Source organism: Centroberyx gerrardi, chromosome 8 (assembly GCF_048128805.1).
Source record: "Centroberyx gerrardi isolate f3 chromosome 8, fCenGer3.hap1.cur.20231027, whole genome shotgun sequence".
NCBI classification, from domain to species: Eukaryota; Metazoa; Chordata; class Actinopteri; order Beryciformes; family Berycidae; genus Centroberyx; species Centroberyx gerrardi.
In genome coordinates this window covers 32,804,681-32,822,527 of record NC_136004.1, presented here as the reverse complement: position 1 = coordinate 32,822,527, position 17,847 = coordinate 32,804,681, and the positions used below count along the sequence as shown (strand labels likewise).

The following is a 17,847-nucleotide window of genomic DNA, read 5'->3' as shown; positions in this document are numbered from 1 at the left end:
ACTTGTGCGGTGCCTCTGCCCGCTGAAATGCCCGGATGTTATTGTAGCTAGCTCCTTTTAGCAAGTCGGCTAGCCGCTGCGACGCTGCTGCCTTCTGCCGCTACGCTCTGCCGCATCGGGGACTTTCGACCTTTTCGACCCCCTGGGCGATAACCACTCGTTTTTAACATCAGTAACTCTCGTATATGTATTTATCATGATAGAAGGTAACTGAACGGCTCGTTACTTTTAGGTCTTATCGTAGATTTCGGAACCGGTTTGGCGGGACTAGATCGGGCTAACAATACGGTGAGCTAAAGGCTATAGCAGCTAACGTCGGAACAGAAAGAGGCCAGTTGGTTTTTTACATCGCATCGGTAGGTAGCTAACACAGCTAGCTTAGCAAGCTACCACGGCTGTCATGGAAGACAAATCTTTTACTAAAGAATTAGACCAATGGATCGAACAGCTAAACGAGTGTAAGCAGCTAACGGAAAACCAAGTCAGAACACTCTGCGAAAAGGTAAGTGGGATGCAACAATAAGTTATTATTTTGACTGAAATGGCCTCGCTTTGAATTTGGCCTAGATTGCGAAAGCGGCACCGACTAATTACTGGAAGGAAGGAATGGCTAGGCGGCTATTTTCACCCCTTTCGGCCAGTCATCGTGAGGTTGCTAACGCTTGATAGCACAGCAAAAGCTAAATAATGACTTTAACTGTGATATTTATTATAGGCGGGTGCATATACGCAATGCTGTAGCTATTAAACTGAGCGTACTCGGCATTTTTCGTCTCAGGACAGGCCAAAGAATTGCATCTTCAATAATTCCCAGCAAGTAGACTTACCCGCTTTTCTACCCATCTATTAATAGGGTTGCATTTTACACAGCTCTTGATTTAACGTTTAATATAGTGTTATTTAAACTATTTCTGACCGTCAACAACGGTTAACAAGTGGACGTTAATGCTTTCCACTGCGCCCTGAAAATACTGATCAACCATTTTATTGCATAAACCTGTCAAGTCTCAAGTTCAAACGTCACATTAGGTTGCACCATTGAAAACTAGTTTGGTTGCTTTTCTGCATCGGCCTCAAAACGACAAATGACACACTTATTATGATCTGTTAGTTCCTCTGTTTTATAAATTCAGAGGTTGCAGGCTAGTTTCTGCTTTAGCTCACGTTTAGAGGAACAGTTTGGCTCGGAGGCACGTCGGCAGTGTTGTGGATCCTGTAAACCAAATGAATGAAAACTCAAATTAACCAGATACCAGACAAAAACTGATTATCTATGAACGAAAAAGTGAGTTAACTCCCCACTATAGTCAGGGTTCCTACTGGTATATCAATATCAAGATATTGCTTATGATCGTTGTGATATTAATGTTGTCCTTCCCTCCCAGCCCCATTTCCAGATCTTACAGTTTGGAAAAGTTTGATAAACTTTATGTCCTGTCCTGATATATACCATTACACTTTTTATGCCCCTGACATCTCATATTCTAAAATCTTGAAAGTGTCTGGTAAGTTAGTTTACTCTCCAGCTATCCAAACATGGAAGTTAATGTGTTTTGTAAAAAATGTAAAATGATAATAAAAGCAGCCGGTGAATTTTGGAAAAACCAGCAGCCACTTTGACCTGTAAAAAACTTGTGATATTCCTGCCTTGCTCATATATATTGACAACAAATTGAAGCAATATGATGTTTAGTGTGCTTTAAAATCTGTTCAGCATTCAGTACAAAGATCATGAATTGACCAAACAGTAGAGTTATTTAACTTTACTACAGAACCGGAACACACAGCACACTCGTTTAGATGGAGAGGACAGATTAAAACTGCACAACTGCAGTAAAAATGACAATTCTGGATATTTAGCTAAATATTGTAATCCTGATAAGGAATCAGGATTATTGGTCTCGATGATTTGAGGGACACAGATACTGAAGATGAAACCTTATTGATCCATGTGGGGGAAACTGGGTCGTTGCAACAGTAAATAGACATGGGATGAGATGGGATGCTGCATGGAAACGGGAAGAAAAATAGAATACAAGAGCAAAAAATAGAAAACAAAATGGAGTCTAAACAGAAAATATGAGCAAAAAAAAAAGCTTGTGAAACTGTGATGGTCACGCGTCTCATTAGTGATCACTACAGCAGAATAACATGGAGCTGATATCACCGTTCATGTTCCTGACACAACAGACGGATTGACACATTTTTGTATCGCGATATATTGAATTTTCGATACACCGTCCCATCCGTAAAACGTATGTAAAACAGCGCGAGACACCAGAGTCACAGAGTAAAGCCTCTTCCTCCACAGAGCAGCGCTGCAGCCGGACTCCTGACTGTCCTGGAAAACATGAATTCACGCTTCTGTGGAGCGCTTCTGGTAGTTTTTGTAAACGCTCCATTTCTCTGTTCGTGACAAATCCATTTCAGACTCTCTGGTGTCCTGCGAGGCTCGACACCTTAAAATAACCCGTCAGTGTCACTCCCCTCTCTCCCAATCTTTCCTGTCTATCTCTAGTTTCAACTGTCAAATAAAGGCAAAAATACTCAAAAAATAACCGTGAGGACCAAACATTACTGTGCGTTTTATTTAACTTTCTTTCTACCTGATTTATCTCTTAATTTCACTGTTTCTTCACTTTTTATTGTGTTACTACTATTCATTTGTCTCTGATTCCATGCTGCTGTGAAGTGGTTTGTGGTAGAATTCTGTATAAAATGAGTTTCAGATGATTAAACATAAATTTTGTGTGTTTCCCCTCCAGGCCAAGGAGATTCTGACCAAGGAGTCCAACGTTCAGGAGGTGAGGTTTCCCCCATCACGCCCGAGTCAGTTATTGATATGAACAGAGCAGAATGAATCATTACCGATAGATTTCCAATACGGTGCGGCGGTCAGATGAAATGTGACCGTCCCATAATGCAGCTGAGGGACTCAATAATAAGAGGGAATAAGGCGAGGGAATAAAAATCTAATCGGAAATAAGAAAAATACAGCAGCAAACAACAAAATATGGGTATTTTAAGTACAGACGATGTGAAGGAAGATGCCGAAGGTTTGAGTCGAGATTTCCAGTTCAGCTGAGGAGTTGGAAGTTAAAAAACCCAACAGGAAACAGAATGAATTGAATTGGAATTTCAGGAAGTTGAATTGAATTCAGTGAAATTCTGTGAAATTGGTTGTTATATATGATCAATACTGAATATCATAACATGTTAAAGGAGCCTTTCAGCTGGTGTTTGATGCAGAACATGTGATGGTAATCCATACATTATGACTGAATGTGTTTGATTTGTTGAACTGTCTTTTATTGGATTCATAATGTTTGATTTATAATGTTTGATTTATAATGTTGAGTTGAGACAAACTCTCTTAGAAGTGGAATTTCATGGAATTCAGTTCTGTTTCCTGTCACTTCAGTTCAATTCACAATAACCGGTATTACTATATAAATATTTCACAGTATAAAACAATAACTAATAACACTCATTTTTATTACGGTGATAACCACAGACTTGTTTGAAGGCTGAATAACGAATGCAAAAAGTCAATATTTTGCATAAACATTTTACATAATATTCTACAGTCTTGCATGGAAATATGTTTTAAAAAGTTTAATGTCTTGCAATTGATCTGATAAATTTGTTTTTATCAGATTTTGTGTTTTTAAGTACATTACAGTAGTGTTTTCAAAGTTTTCATCTTATTAATAATTACTGGGATAATATTGTATATCTAGATAATTTTGGCCAAGATAATCGTGCTCTGAGTTGTTGACGTGGCCTCAGGCTGATCTGGAGTCAGGCTGATCTGGAGTCAGGCTGATCTGGAGTCAGGCTGATCTGGAGTCAGGCTGAGCGAGCGTCTCTCTTCCCTTTCTGAATGCTGCAGGTCCATTTTGGAAACATTTTGCTGCCTGAAATCCTTCAGCCGTTTTTTTCAAAACCACACGTGATTTCAAACACAAAACTGTTGTTAGCAAAACTCTTAAAATGACTCATCACATTAATAATAGCCCATAATGTGTTTTACTTTCAATAATCGGTGATCATTTTGTCAGAGTAGGTGTCAGTTTTACACAGTTTGGATTGAAACGCCATCTGTTTTTATGTGTGTAGAGTTTATTCATTCAGATCAGTAGTGTTAATACACTAATCCCTGATGATGAAACTGAAAATCTCAACAGAGTTTCAGAAATGACGCTCTTCAGTTATCACACTAGGGTTTTATGTCATTCACATGGTGGAGAAGTCATTTTGGAGTGAGAAGTCGTCTGTAGTTATGTTGTAAAGTGTTTATTCAGCATGTCAGTAGTGTTTATAATCCTCAGTGAGGAAATGGAAAGTCTCCACAGGTTTTGGAAACTACATTCTTTGGTTATCAAAAGAGAGACATTTTATTACGTCATTCAAGTGGTGGAGATCACTTTTTGGAGTGAAAATCCATTTGTTTTTATGTCATTAAGTTTGTTACCATTCACCAGATCAATAGTATTAATAAAGCTATCCCTAATGGGTAAAGTCTTAAGGGCGTTTTGGAAATAAGTCATTTTGGAACGAAACTTGATTTGTTTTCACGTTATACAGTTTGTTTATTCAGAATATTGATTGTGTTAATATGCTAATTCCTAGTTGGGAAATTGAATGACTCAACAGGGTTTTGAAAATGTCACAGTTTTGTTATCAAAGTAGCCATTTTTATGATTTTTCAAAAGGCGGATAACTCATTTTGGAAGGAGACTTGATGTGTTTTCATGTTGTTTCATGCTGAGTTTGTTTCATCAGTACATCAGTAGTGCCAGTGTTGACCTTGTTGCTCCCCGGCGGTCAGGTGCGATGCCCGGTGACGGTGTGCGGAGACGTCCACGGTCAGTTCCACGACCTGATGGAGCTGTTTAAGATCGGAGGGAAGTCTCCCGACACCAACTACCTGTTCATGGGAGACTACGTCGACAGAGGATACTACTCTGTGGAGACCGTCACGCTGCTCGTCACGTTAAAGGTAACCTCAGCGCTGTGCGTGTGTGTGTGTGTGTGTGTTAGGGATGGGACGATCTGTTCATCAATACAACCAGGATACGATGTGATAAATAAAAGTTCAGTGACAACAAAGTCTGACTGTGCAGAATTCTGTTTATTTCTGAAACTCAAATCTTTCCAGCGATGCCATTGGCTGCTAGAATGTAAACAACAATTTAAAAATGTCATTACAAAGTGACAATAATATAATTTGGATGGAGAGCTTGTGAAACTGTGATGGTCAAGAGTCTCATTAGTGATTACTACAGCAGAATAACATGGAGCTGATATCACCATTCATGTTCCTGACAGCAGAATAACATGGAGCTGATATCACCATTCATGTTCCTGACAGCAGAATAACATGGAGCTGATATCACCATTCATGTTCCTGACAGCAGAATAACATGGAGCTGATATCACCATTCATGTTCCTGACAGCAGAATAACATGGAGCTGATATCACCATTCATGTTCCTGACACAACAGACGGACTGACACATTTTTGTATTGAGATATATTGAATTTCAATATATTGTCCCGTCACTAATGTGTGTGTTATGTGAAGGAACGGTGCAGCTAGAGTTTTTTACAGAACCAGTACTCTGTTTTTCGTCCAATTTATCATCTTCAACTTACATGAAATGAACTCTGACCAACAGAAATGGTTGTAAAAACAGGTTTAGTTTTACAGGTTGATCACACACTAATACAAAATACAAAAATACAAATTACGGTCTTTCTCGTTGCAAAGGCCTATTTATTGAAGAAAAAAAAAATGACGGCACAGTGGCTCAGTGGTTAGCACTGCTGCCTCACAGCAAGAAGGTCCTGGGTTCGAACCCCGGACCTTTCTGTGTGGAGTTTGCATGTTCTCACCGTGTTTGTGTGGGTTTCTGCTCCGGTTTCCTCCCACCATCACAGACATGTATGTCAGGGTTAATACTCCTGTCAGCGCCCCTGAAGGCACTGGCAAAAGAACTGGAGCTGGTCCCCGGGCGCTGTACTGCGGCTGCCCACTGCTCCTAGTGTGTGTACAGGACGAGGACAAATTTCCCCACGGGGATAATGAAGTCTACAAATACAAATACACTGGCCAATACAGGAACCCAAATCCAAATACTACTGCCTTTACAGTCATTCATGCCATCTAGTACTGGCCTAGTATTATAAAACAATTACTGGAACAAGTCATTTTGGATCCATTAAATTATTAATTGGATCACATTATATAACAATCCTCAGTCAAACTGTTGTAATTTCACGGCATAAATGGCTTTTTTAAAGTTAAATGCTGTTTGTTGCCATGGTGTCACTTCAGAGTTGAAACCATGATATTTGGGTATAAGTGCTGAAGTCAGATCTTTGGAATCATGACAAGACTTAGAGTAGGAGACTAAACGTTTTGCTCTGTAGCAGGTGAATATAAAAACAAATCACCAGTTACTCTGAACTTCATCTGAAATGGAATACAGCGGATCTTCCATCGGCCTCATTAACTGGACAGATCTGGACTCCAGCCTCGACCGAAGCTCCTCCCCCTGAACAGCAGCACTGTTGTATTTGGGACAGGAGGAAGTAGCGGTTGGTTGGTTGTGTTGCACCGCTCTGTTTGTTTAGTTTATTCTCTGGGAAACTGATCTGCGTCACAAACCTGTTGGAGGAGCGAGCTGCTGACGCCTCAGCTGACAGAGAGCAGGGGCTGATGGTGCGTTCAGGGTCAGGGAGAGAGCGGGGGAGATGGCAGTGCAGATAGCTGTTGTTTCTCTCACACACACACTGTGGATGGTGCTACAGTCATGTGTGTGTGTGTTGGTACAGTGTTGGCTCTGATCAGCAGACAGCCGGACAGGTTCAGCAGCAGGGATCGTCTTTCTGAGTTAAAGACTGTTTTCCCCATAACACGCACTGAAGGGGTTTTATTCACGTTCATTATGGTCTTCAGGGTGAACTTTTCAAACGATCTGCCCATGCAGTATATCTTGTTGAAAGTGTGAAATGTCACGATTCTGTCTCTATGCACTATTTTACGATCCCAGTGTTACATCAGCAACAATCTCCTCTTTTGTAACAGGAGTGCTCACAAAACAGTCGCTCAAAATGGCGACTCCTTAACTTCAGTGACTTAATGACCCCGTAATGTCTGTATCCTGATCACAGCATGGCTCCGTCCAACAAAACTAATGATGTTTAGTCACAAAAACCTGCTAACTTGGAAAAACATTGATAGAACGTCCGCTGTTTACTTTGCAGGTTGGAGCAGATATCACTGATCTTTCCTCTGGTGTTTACATAGGAAAGCAACTCTTTTACAAATTTGGCAAATTCCTTGATCTGGGTTTGAGTTAGGCAAAACCAAAGCTGCCAAATAGGCGAAGTTGTCCTCTATTTTGACACGGGCGCTCCCAATTTAATTTCAAAATGGCGTCTTTCGTTGCACAGGTCAAAACATTTTCCCACATGAGGACAAAATTGCAATATAAGATTATCTCTGATTTATTGCGCAGCTCTAACAGGAAGTGGAAATGATTAGAAAAGGGGAAATTTACATTTTAAAAAGTTGTAATAATAACAGTGTAGGTTTTCATTGAGTGCTACAGTTGTTCAGTAGGTTTACACATGATGGTTTAAGCTAAATGAGTCCTGTTTGGGTCTGGGCTCAGTCACTAATATGAAACTGAATGTGTCAGTTGGTTGTAACGGTGTTTTTCACGTGAAAGTGAATGTTTCAGGTTCTCTGTGTTTGAACATCAATAAATCATTCTTTATCTGAACTCCAGACCTCAGACGGTCTGGAATACAGTTACATAAAGTCTTAAATTTTGTATCAGAGGTCTTAAATATATTATGGTTTCAGTTTGTTTCCATCTTCATGTTTATTTCAGTTGTGAAAATGCTTTTATATTTCATTCTAACTGGCATTCAAAAGCCTTTAAAGAGGCTGTAACTTGACTTGATGAAGCTTGTGCCTACAAGCTTCAGCTTCAGCCTGTGTTTTTTGTCCTGGATTTGATCAGTTTTTGCTCTGTAAAGCTGTTAAACTGCTGTAGAAATGGTTTTATTCTTCTTCAGCATCAGCTTCGTTGTCATCTCCACCTTCACCGTTGCTGCACTGCCTGAGAATCTGTCTGCAGCTGTAGTAATAAAGTTTTTCCTTGTCTGTCGCTCAGGTTCGTTTCCAGGAGCGAATCACCATCCTGCGGGGAAACCACGAGTCGCGGCAGATCACGCAGGTCTACGGCTTCTACGACGAGTGCCTGAGGAAGTACGGCAACGCCAACGTCTGGAAGTACTTCACAGACCTGTTCGACTACCTGCCGCTCACCGCACTGGTGGACGGACAGGTGAGAGACGGGAGGAGTGGAAAAAGGAGGGAGGGAGGGAGGAGAAACTGAAGGAGGGAGAAAATGGTGGACAAAGGAAGGAGGAGGAGAGAAGAGAAGAAAGGGGGATGGGGAAGAGAGGATAGGAGGGAGGAGAGATGAAATGGGGAGGAGACTGCAAGAAGGAAGGAGGGAGGGAAGGAGAGGGTGAATGAAGGAGGGAAGGGAGAGTCAAAGGAGGTGGGAGGAACAGTGAAAGACAGAGGGAGGAGAGAGAGACATCTAGATGGATGTTACTTACTGTTTCATGATGTTGGATGATTGATGAGGGGCCTTATTTTCACTATAAGGAAGAATTTGACATTGAGTGATTATTACAATGCCTCTTCTGTGTGTGTGTGTGTGTGTGTGTGTGTGCGTGTGTGTGTGTGTGTGCCTGTATCTGTGTGTGTGTGTGTGTCTCTCTCAGATCTTCTGTCTCCACGGAGGTTTGTCTCCCTCCATAGACACTCTGGATCACATACGAGCCCTGGACCGCCTGCAAGAGGTCCCACATGAGGTACACACACACACACCTCCCACACACACTAATTCCACATGTAAAAATGCTGAAACATGAATTAATCCCTGAATGACCCCGACCCCCCAACCCCCCCCCTCCTCCTCAGGGTCCCATGTGTGACCTGCTGTGGTCGGACCCAGATGATCGTGGTGGGTGGGGCATCTCCCCCCGCGGTGCCGGCTACACCTTCGGTCAGGACATCTCCGAAACCTTCAACCACGCCAACGGCCTCACCCTGGTGTCCCGCGCCCATCAGCTGGTCATGGAGGTAAAACACACATGCACACACACACACACACACACACACCTACACCTACACACCTGTCTGTCTGACTGCAGGCGGCCGTAACCAAACAACAACTTGACCAAAATAGAAATCCTCTCGTTCTTTTATTTCCACTCCGCACCAGCAGGGGGCGCATGAAGGTTAAAGAGGCGACTGTAACCGAGGGAAACCAGGAATACTGGTGACCGAAATGTAGAGACCAACAAACTGCTGCGGTGAAAGAACTACAAAGATGCCTGAGGGAAATTAAGGATTTAGAAGCAGAGGAAAGGAGAAGCTTTTTCACAAGTGATATTTTAGACCAATCACAGACGGTCACACCGCGGCGGCTGCTGTGTGAAATATTCGACTAAATCAGCCAGCGAGCCTGTTCACACTGTGGAGGCTGAAGCTGATGCGGTGCTTTGTTTTTTCCACAAACGTGGATCGTTTTATAGAAAGAATCTGCCGGAATTAGTTTCTGCAGCGAGTCTGTCTGTCTGTCTGTCTGTCTGTCTGTCTCCCTGTCTCCCTGTCTCCCTGTCTGTCTGTCTGTCTGTCTGCCTGTGTGTCTGTCTCCCTGTCTCCCTGTCTCCCTGTCTGTCTGTCTGCCTGTCTGTCTGTCTGTCTGTCTGTCTGTCTGTCTCCCTGTCTCCCTGTCTGTCTGTCTGTCTGTCTGCCTGTCTGTCTGTCTGTCTGTCTGTCTGTCTGTCTGTCTGTCTGCCTGTCTGCCTGTCTGTCTGTCTGTCTGCCTGTCTGTCTGTCTGTCTGTCTGCCTGTCTGCCTGTCTGTCTGTCTGTCTGTCTGTCTGTCTGCCTGCCTGCCTGTCTGTCTGTCTGTCTGTCTGTCTGTCTGCCTGTCTGTCTGCCTGTCTGCCTGCCTGTCTGTCTGTCTGCCTGTCTGTCTGCCTGTCTGCCTGTCTGTCTGTCTGTCTGTCTGCCTGTCTGCCTGTCTGTCTGCCTGCCTGTCTGTCTGCTCCTGTCAGGTGGAGCAGCCTTCAGACTTGCAACACTCGCTGCATCACGTCAGAGTTGGACGACCTCGACCGGCTGATATCTGATTTTTGATTAAAGTCCAATATTTATTTTACCTTTTGCATTACCAGGAAGTCCCATTGAGAACCAGTTCCTCTTTCACTAGGCAGACCAGGCCAAGAGGAAGCACTGAGTTCTGCACAGTCAGACTTTGTTGTCATTAAACTTTTATTTATTATATCGTATCGTGGTTGTATCGAATGGTGAACCTCGTATTGCGTATCGAATCGTATCCTAAGATAAACATATTACACACCTGCTGATAATAAACACAATTTTAAAAAATAAAGCACAAGCAGCACACAGTATCGGCCCCACACAGCAGTCTAACCTGAGATGTTGGCGTCCCACAGGGTTATAACTGGGGCCATGATAAGAACGTGGTGACCATCTTCAGTGCTCCCAACTACTGCTACCGCTGTGGAAACCAGGCAGCCATCATGGAACTGGACGACACCCTCAAATACTCTTTGTAAGTTCAAACATTAGAGTTCGGTTTTACTGTTTCTTTAGAGGACTCTAATCCAGTTCTGTAACTTTATCGAACATGATGGACTGTCTGTCTCTCTTTCTGTGTATATCTATTTGTATATGATCTGTATTTCTGGATATATAACGTACCAGCGGTCAAATCCAGGCACACACTGTAATGTAGTTTCCAGTGATTTAGCACAGTGGTTCTCAACATGGGGTCCGGGGACCACCAGGGGTCCTTGAGGGGGTTCCAGGGGTCCCCAAATATTCTCAGATTTGGGTCCGAAACACAAAATCTCATCAAATGGGGTCTGTGGCTCTAATGTGGACTGAGTTAGGGTCCTGGATAAGAAAAAGGTTGAGAATCACTGTTTTAGCACAATTTTTATGAAGTTTTCTTAGTTAGTGATGTGAATGAATCCAGATTGGAGAAGCTCGGTATGACATTTCAGATCAAAGTGTAATGGGTTCGGCCTGTTACACTCTTTTTAAATGTTTTACAGAAGTTGAAACTGTTGTTGAGTCTGTGCAGGGAGCTGGAGTTCAGGATGACATCACTAATTAACCCTTTCTCCCCCCCTCCCCCCCTCCCTCAGCCTTCAGTTTGACCCCGCCCCTCGCCGCGGCGAGCCCCATGTGACCAGACGCACTCCCGACTACTTCCTGTGAATGTCCAAAGCCATCCCTGTCAATCATCCACGAAGCTCCACCCCCCTCGGATTGAAAGAAGAAGATGATAATGATACTGTACCAGGGAGAGTAGAAACACATGATTTGGCTGAACAGATGATTTTAACAAAAAGAGAAACCCAACCCCCCCCTCCCCCCCACAGTCGTGTTTTCAGTATGCTGTCATTAATGCTGTGCTTCTGGGGAAAAAAGAAACACATTTACAATGATCTGTTTAAGATATATTGTTTTTTTTTGTTTAATACATGTTTGAAAATGAGATGATAAAACTACCAACGTGGACCAAATGTGCCATATTCTGATCCTTTTACAACATGTACCGCGCGCAAAGGTTTTTTCTTTTCCTTTTTTGTTTTGTTTTTTTAGACCAGCAATATAACCCGACCTACCTGACGTCACCACACCACATCTCATGGCATATGTGCTTTTTTTCCGTTGCAAGGTAATTACAAAAAAAAAAAAACTAGAAAAAGAAAAAAAAAAAAGATTGCTTAAAGTAGTACAGCTGTCATTTTTAGCTGTCCAGGCTGCAGCCGGTGGTCATCTCAGCAAGTATAATACTGTAATTTGAATAAAGACAACGGACGTATGAATAAAATGTCCTATTGACAAACTACTGGGCTGCGTTGGTGTCATTTCTTTAAGACAGTTTGATTTATTTTATTAAGCTGGATTTATCTTAATCTTATTAAGCAACCTGGGGGGGGGGGGGGGGGGGGGAGAGTACTACAACATCCTCCAGTAGAAGTACTGTTACTTTGTTGATATTTTACTTCAGTAGAAGTAAATGTACTGGAGTCAAAATCTACTGCAGTAACAGTAAAAAGTGTCTGATTTAAAATGTCCTCAGAGTAAAAGTTCCTGAGTTCCTCTTTAGAACAGAGAACGTTGTTAGCTGTGATCTTTTCCATGTGATTCTAACAGGAGAGAGGTCAGAGTTCAAACTAGATTCTTTTCACTGGAAACATTAGAAATGACAAAATAAAGTGCAGAAACAAAGTAAAGTCAGATTCCTCTTCTCACTGTGAATGGATCCACAGTTTGTCAGTTTCTGTTGATCCAGTTTCTGTTGATCCAGTTTCTGTTGCTGATGGAGAGACACAATCTGTTCTGTGATGGATGGATTTAAAATGGACTGAAGGACAAAACTGCAGTAAAATGGACTGAAGGGAAAGTCAAATTGCTGACTAGTCTAGTTTATTTATACAGCTTTTATCACTGTCAAGTCTCAAAGTCCCAAACTGCACACAAGTCAACATGCCTCAACTATCGCGAGAGGCCACGGGAAACGTCACGCGCACTCAACTGCTTCCCTGTTAGCTTGCTAGCTAGCAAGTTAACTCCTTGGTGACTGGTTGCAAATGGATACTCAACAAATCTGACGGTTCGTATTTTAAGTTATGAATGATGTTTAGTTTTAATATCCATCTTTGACAGATTACCGCGAGCAGCTGAGCAGATAACATCAGCAGAGTTCGTTTTTGTTGGTTTTCTAGTTAGCTAGGTAGCTGTGTTTAGCTAGCTGCTGTCCGCTAGCATTAGCTAAAACCACGACAGCTGTAGGGAACCACCCAGTTTATAAAGCGGCAGCTTTTTTCTTGATTTAAACTGAGTTACTTTTTTCTTTTTTACATTTTTCTTGATTCTAGACCATCAGATAAAATGGAAATGCAGTTAAAAGAAAGATTGGCTGTACCTTTTATTTATAAATATTGATATTTATAGACCGCAGAATCACGTTTGATTTAATTATATAACTAACGTTAGCTAACGTCAGATATTAATGATGGACAAAATTATGAGAGAGACTTTATCTCTTTAGTTCTCATACACACTCATGCTCATACACACACAAAATCTCTCTCTCTCGCTCTCACACACACCATTATATTATCAATTTTAGAAAACTTTATTGGCATGAATTGAATAATCATTTCAGTGCATCACAAAGCAAACTGCAGAACATAAGTAACAGACATAAAGTGACATTATGTTGTTATAATCCATAGAGACCATAAAAAGTGTGTATGTGATGGGGATATACTGTATACTGTTGAGAGAGAGGTCAAGTCCATTATTTCCATTATTTCATTTTGTCAGCAGGGGACTGTGTTGTCCTAGTTTAGAGAAACTGTAGAGAAACTCCTTTACTACAGAGAGTTTTCCTCCAACGTCACTCAGAGAGAACAACATGAAGAAGTGTCTGTCATGGCCGGCTGTCTCTGGTGATTCTTAAAGGAGAATCCTGATCTTTTTGTTTCTGCACACAGTCAGCATAGTTCAGATATCAACGCTCATTTTCCTCCATTCCTTCTTGTCCGGTATGAAAAACAAACTTCCACAGAGCGAGAGAATCCATCACAGGAAACATGAAGCCAGACTTTCTGTTTTCTCCTCATTTCATTGAGCTGAGTCGAGTGTTTTCATCTCAGCGCTGCGTTACGCTCCGCTCTGCCTCCCGTCAGTCAGCTGACAGGAAATAATCCTCAAAAACACTTTACTGTCTCATCCACGGCTTTTTATTTAGCAGGACAGCAGTTCAGTTCAAGCTAGGTTTGATTCCAGGCAGTTTGGATTTTAAAAACGACTACATATTAAAACTCTAAACGACAGCACGACTCCCCTTAAATCTCCACAGGATTAACCTGGATCAGCTAAACTATAAAGACCGCTGCTGCTGAATTCCCATCATCCCCTGCGTGTCCAGCTGAAGCTCCAGCATCATGAGGAGGAGGAGGGGGAGGATCTGACCCCGGATGGAGGATGTGGTTCTGCACTATCGGCCCGGTTCTGCCGCTCGGCTCGGCGGCCTGCTGGAGAGAACAGAGAAGGTTCTGGAGCGTTTCCCCTGCCGGCCTCCTCCCGTCTTCAGCCCCTGGTTCCCCCCCGCCGCAGACCGCCGGCTGCCCATCAGACCCTCCAGACCGCCGCCCGTCATCAGCTCAGGTCGCTTCCTTAGAGGGAGAGCCAACTAAAATATATACGACTTCTCATTAAAATGTTTTTCAGTCATTGTTGGGGTGTAAACATTTTGATATATTGTCCGATCCCCATTGTTGTTGTTGTTTTACTGATATTACTCTTATTATTTATTGATCCTAGCTTTCATCCAGGAAACCCGGCAGGACTCTCCAGTCTCTGACGGACTTCTGGATTTTACCTCAAGCTCTGTTCAAAGACCACGCGCTGCTAGACTGTCACCAGAAACACTAGAAATACACCAAGATGGCCTCCTGATCTCTGACAGCAGACCGGACGCTCACACACAGGAAGCGCTGACTGAATTCCCCCCAGGAAACAAACTACAAAAGCCCAAAGACGGTGGCCTCATCGCTGAAAGACGGCGTAATCCCCCGGCAACAATCTGCGTCCGACCGGAGTCTGATGCACCGGCAGAAAAACTACAAAACCCCAAAGATGGCGTCTCCATCCCCGATTCTCCTCCCCGTCCTCCCCCAGCCTCGCTCTCTGGCCGGCCGCAGCCTGACGCACCGGCGGAGATCTCCAAACTCTCGCCTGAAAAACGAGCGCAGAAGCAGAAAGACGGCCTGCCGGTCGGCGACAGAGAGGTCAGAAGGTCGTGGAGCGTCTTGACGCAGAAAGGCGTTTCGGTGCGGAGCTCGCCGTCGCTGTCGAAGCGGTTCCATCAGATGGTGTGGAGCCGCGGGCTGCACCTCCACCAGAGGGCCAAGTGGGTGATCTGCCAGCAGAACTGTGGAGCTTCAGACATCGAACAGGTCAGCGGCTGCTGAAAGGAAAAATCCACCCAAAACACTGCAACACTGACTACGTTTTCATTAAGCCTTTTATTCCACTAATAATCAGAATAGCAGCTCAATCAGAATAAAAATGCCTCATGTAAACACCTCTATCACCGCTATAAATCGGCTCGTTCTGAATTGAATTTCATTCCGTTTGAGAGGACAGGTTTAAACCTTTCATAATCGATTTGATGGATAAAATTTCTTAATGTAAACGCTCATTCTGATCACTTTCTTTGGTTGGAATATCTAAAATCTTTCTGCGCACACTCGCCCATTTGACGTAAGTGACGTCAGTGACGTTTACTAGTTTCTGGGATGCGGGTACAAAACAAAACGTCTGTTTCTGACACTTTTGGAGTCGTATGTTCTGATTAAACTGTAAATAGATGACTCCTCCTCCTTTTTATTCTCCTCCTCCTCTCAGGTGTGGAGGTTGGTGAGTCGTGCGGTGCGGAGCTCCATGTTGCCGACCTGCAACGCGAACATCCAGCGACCTGCGGCGGAGATCTGGGTGTTCTGTGACCTGCTGTTCTGCGAGCCGGTCGGCCGCTTCCTGAAGGACGAGCTGCGGCTGGCGGGGAACATCAGCCTGTCCGTCCACCGGCTGGGGAACGTCTTCAGCCTGTAGGGGAACATGTAGAAGAGCTGGGGAACGTCTTCAGCCTGTAGAGGAACATGTAGAGGAGCTGGGGAACGTCTTCAGCCTGTAGAGGAACATGCAGAGGAGCTGGGGAACGTCTTCAGCCTGTAGGGGAACATGTAGAGGAGCTGGGGAACGTCTTCAGCCTGTAGGAGAACATGCAGAGGAGCTGGGGAACGTCTTCAGCCTGTAGGGGAACATGTAGAGGAGCTGGGGAACGTCTTCAGCCTGTAGGGGAACATGCAGAGGAGCTGGGGAACGTCTTCAGCCTGTAGAGGAACATGTAGAGGAGCTGGGGAACGTCTTCAGCCTGTAGGGGAACATGTAGAGGAGCTGGGGAACGTCTTCAGCCTGTAGAGGAACATGTAGAGGAGCTGGGGAATGTCTTCAGCCTGTAGGGGAACATGTAGAGGAGCTGGGGAACGTCTTCAGCCTGTAGGGGAACATCAGGAACAGAACCAGAAAGTCAGAAAATATTTATCTAGATACTGTGATCACACTTTTGAGTCTCCATGATCTCAGGAACAAAATTGTTTTATTTCAGTTGTAGCATCTCATATCAACACCTCGACTCTTTCAGTTACAGCTGAAGTTGTTGAAGTTTAAATTATTTTTTGTTGTATATTGCAGGCATGAGAACACTTTTATTAAATGTGGAAAGTAAATTCACAGTGTACGACTCAACATGATGAAGTGTGCAGCCTGAAGACACAGCAGTTTATTTGATAATGAGATTTTTATGCCGCAAACTTATCAGTATTTATGATAATCCACTTCCTGAATGAACAGAATTGAGAGTGAAGCAAAACCACAAAAGGATTTTGCTGTTTGTGCCAATTTCTAGTCTGTATTGTATATTTATGAACTTAAGAATGTATGGTTCTGTTTAAAATCTGTATTTTCATATTGACTCACTTGTCCGTGCTATGGATAAATAAAGGTTTTATATTTTTATCTGCTGTCAGTCTTTTCCATGTGGAAATGGAGTGCTGTTAGTTAGCTGTTGTTAGTTTTTGGGAGTCTTCTGCTGAGCGGTTTGGGGCTCAGTGGCACCTCAGCACCGGTTAAACCTCCCAGGTGTTTCCAGCTGGTCTGAGATCGGAACCGGCAACCTTCTGCTCACCAGCTCACATGCTGCTGACACCCACAGTCAAGTCAAGTCTCAAGTCTAAATATAGATTACCAAGTCAAGTCCATGTCATTAATGTCAAGTCTCAAGTCTAAATGTAGAACAGCAAGTCAAGTCAGAACAAATCAAGAGTCCAGTATCAATTTAATATCTTAAAGAAAACTAAATATCTAGGACTTTTCAATGCAATATGGTTTTAATAGGATAAAAACTTGGTAAGAGCATCATGAGTTTGATTTCTATAATCAGTTTCAACTTCAATAAATTCAATCATTCCATACAAATTCAGAAAACAGAATTTAAATTCAGTCGTCCGCTGGAACAAATCTCATCACTTTCAATTTTAAGTCATTTACACAAACACAAGATCTCAAGTCAAGACTTTAGAAACCTTTTCAAGTCATCAAAGCACAAGTCAGTCAAGTCCCAAGTCACCAGAACCCAAGTCAAGTCAAGTCTCAAGTCTTCTCTTCATGCATCAAGGAGCAGTGTGAAAACAGCAGCTAGCCTCTCGACTCAGATAACTACTTTACATGAATTCAGTACATTGCAAGTTGACCATCTGGATGGGATAAACCACTGACAATGCTTACTGCTTACTACTATATTATTATTGACTTCAATAGCTTCCCACCAGTGCAACTAGCCAGTTGCAGCAGAGAACCAGGTGCATAATACAGTACAGATAAGTTAAATTAATTTCTACTTTTAGTTTTCTCTATACCACTCGCACCTGTCTAACTTCTAATTTTTATATGACTTGTTTTGTTGTTTAATTGTTGTGTTGTCTGTATGTTAAATGTGACCTGCAGGAGCAAATCCACCAACACTAGTTCCTCATATTTATAACTCACCTGGCCATTAAAACTGATGCTGATAAGAGGAAGAGGAAGTAGTTTGGAGACTTTGACCCAAAACTGAGTCCAGACTGCTGGAAGCTGCCAGCT

At 42.9% G+C, this 17,847-nt stretch overlaps 3 protein-coding genes across 4 annotated transcripts in view; all 3 read left to right on the top strand.

The window, feature by feature from the left end:
* The window catches only part of LOC139927247 (ras-related protein Rab-14-like), a 243,161-nt gene that overhangs the window by 109,272 nt on the left and 116,042 nt on the right, over positions 1–17,847 (top strand). The gene's annotated exons all lie outside the window — the stretch shown is intronic.
* LOC139921812 (serine/threonine-protein phosphatase 2A catalytic subunit beta isoform) lies at positions 46–11,983 on the top strand. The gene is made up of 8 exons (XM_071912167.2): positions 46–502; positions 2,766–2,804; positions 4,832–5,002; positions 8,190–8,363; positions 8,812–8,901; positions 9,011–9,172; positions 10,557–10,675; positions 11,274–11,983. Exons 1-8 carry the CDS (start codon positions 401–403, stop codon positions 11,344–11,346), a joined length of 930 nt encoding a protein of 309 aa, XP_071768268.1. The 5' UTR covers positions 46–400; the 3' UTR covers positions 11,347–11,983.
* On the top strand, positions 12,690–16,725 carry shld3 (shieldin complex subunit 3). Its single transcript, XM_071912171.2, has 4 exons — positions 12,690–12,751; positions 14,006–14,313; positions 14,470–15,104; positions 15,556–16,725. Exons 2-4 carry the CDS (start codon positions 14,124–14,126, stop codon positions 15,757–15,759), a joined length of 1,029 nt encoding a protein of 342 aa, XP_071768272.2. The 5' UTR covers positions 12,690–12,751; positions 14,006–14,123; the 3' UTR covers positions 15,760–16,725.

Excerpts from the sequence above, each read along its gene's own strand:
- LOC139921812 (XM_071912167.2), top strand. The coding sequence starts at position 401 with ATGGAAGACAAATCTTTTACTAAAGAATTAGACCAATGGATCGAACAG. Across the intron at positions 503-2,765 it reads TCAGAACACTCTGCGAAAAG|GCCAAGGAGATTCTGACCAA; the intron begins GTAAGTGGGATG and ends TTTCCCCTCCAG. Across the intron at positions 8,364-8,811 it reads CCGCACTGGTGGACGGACAG|ATCTTCTGTCTCCACGGAGG; the intron begins GTGAGAGACGGG and ends TGTCTCTCTCAG.
- shld3 (XM_071912171.2), top strand. The coding sequence starts at position 14,124 with ATGGAGGATGTGGTTCTGCACTATCGGCCCGGTTCTGCCGCTCGGCTC. Across the intron at positions 14,314-14,469 it reads GCCGCCCGTCATCAGCTCAG|CTTTCATCCAGGAAACCCGG; the intron begins GTCGCTTCCTTA and ends TATTGATCCTAG. Across the intron at positions 15,105-15,555 it reads GAGCTTCAGACATCGAACAG|GTGTGGAGGTTGGTGAGTCG; the intron begins GTCAGCGGCTGC and ends TCCTCCTCTCAG.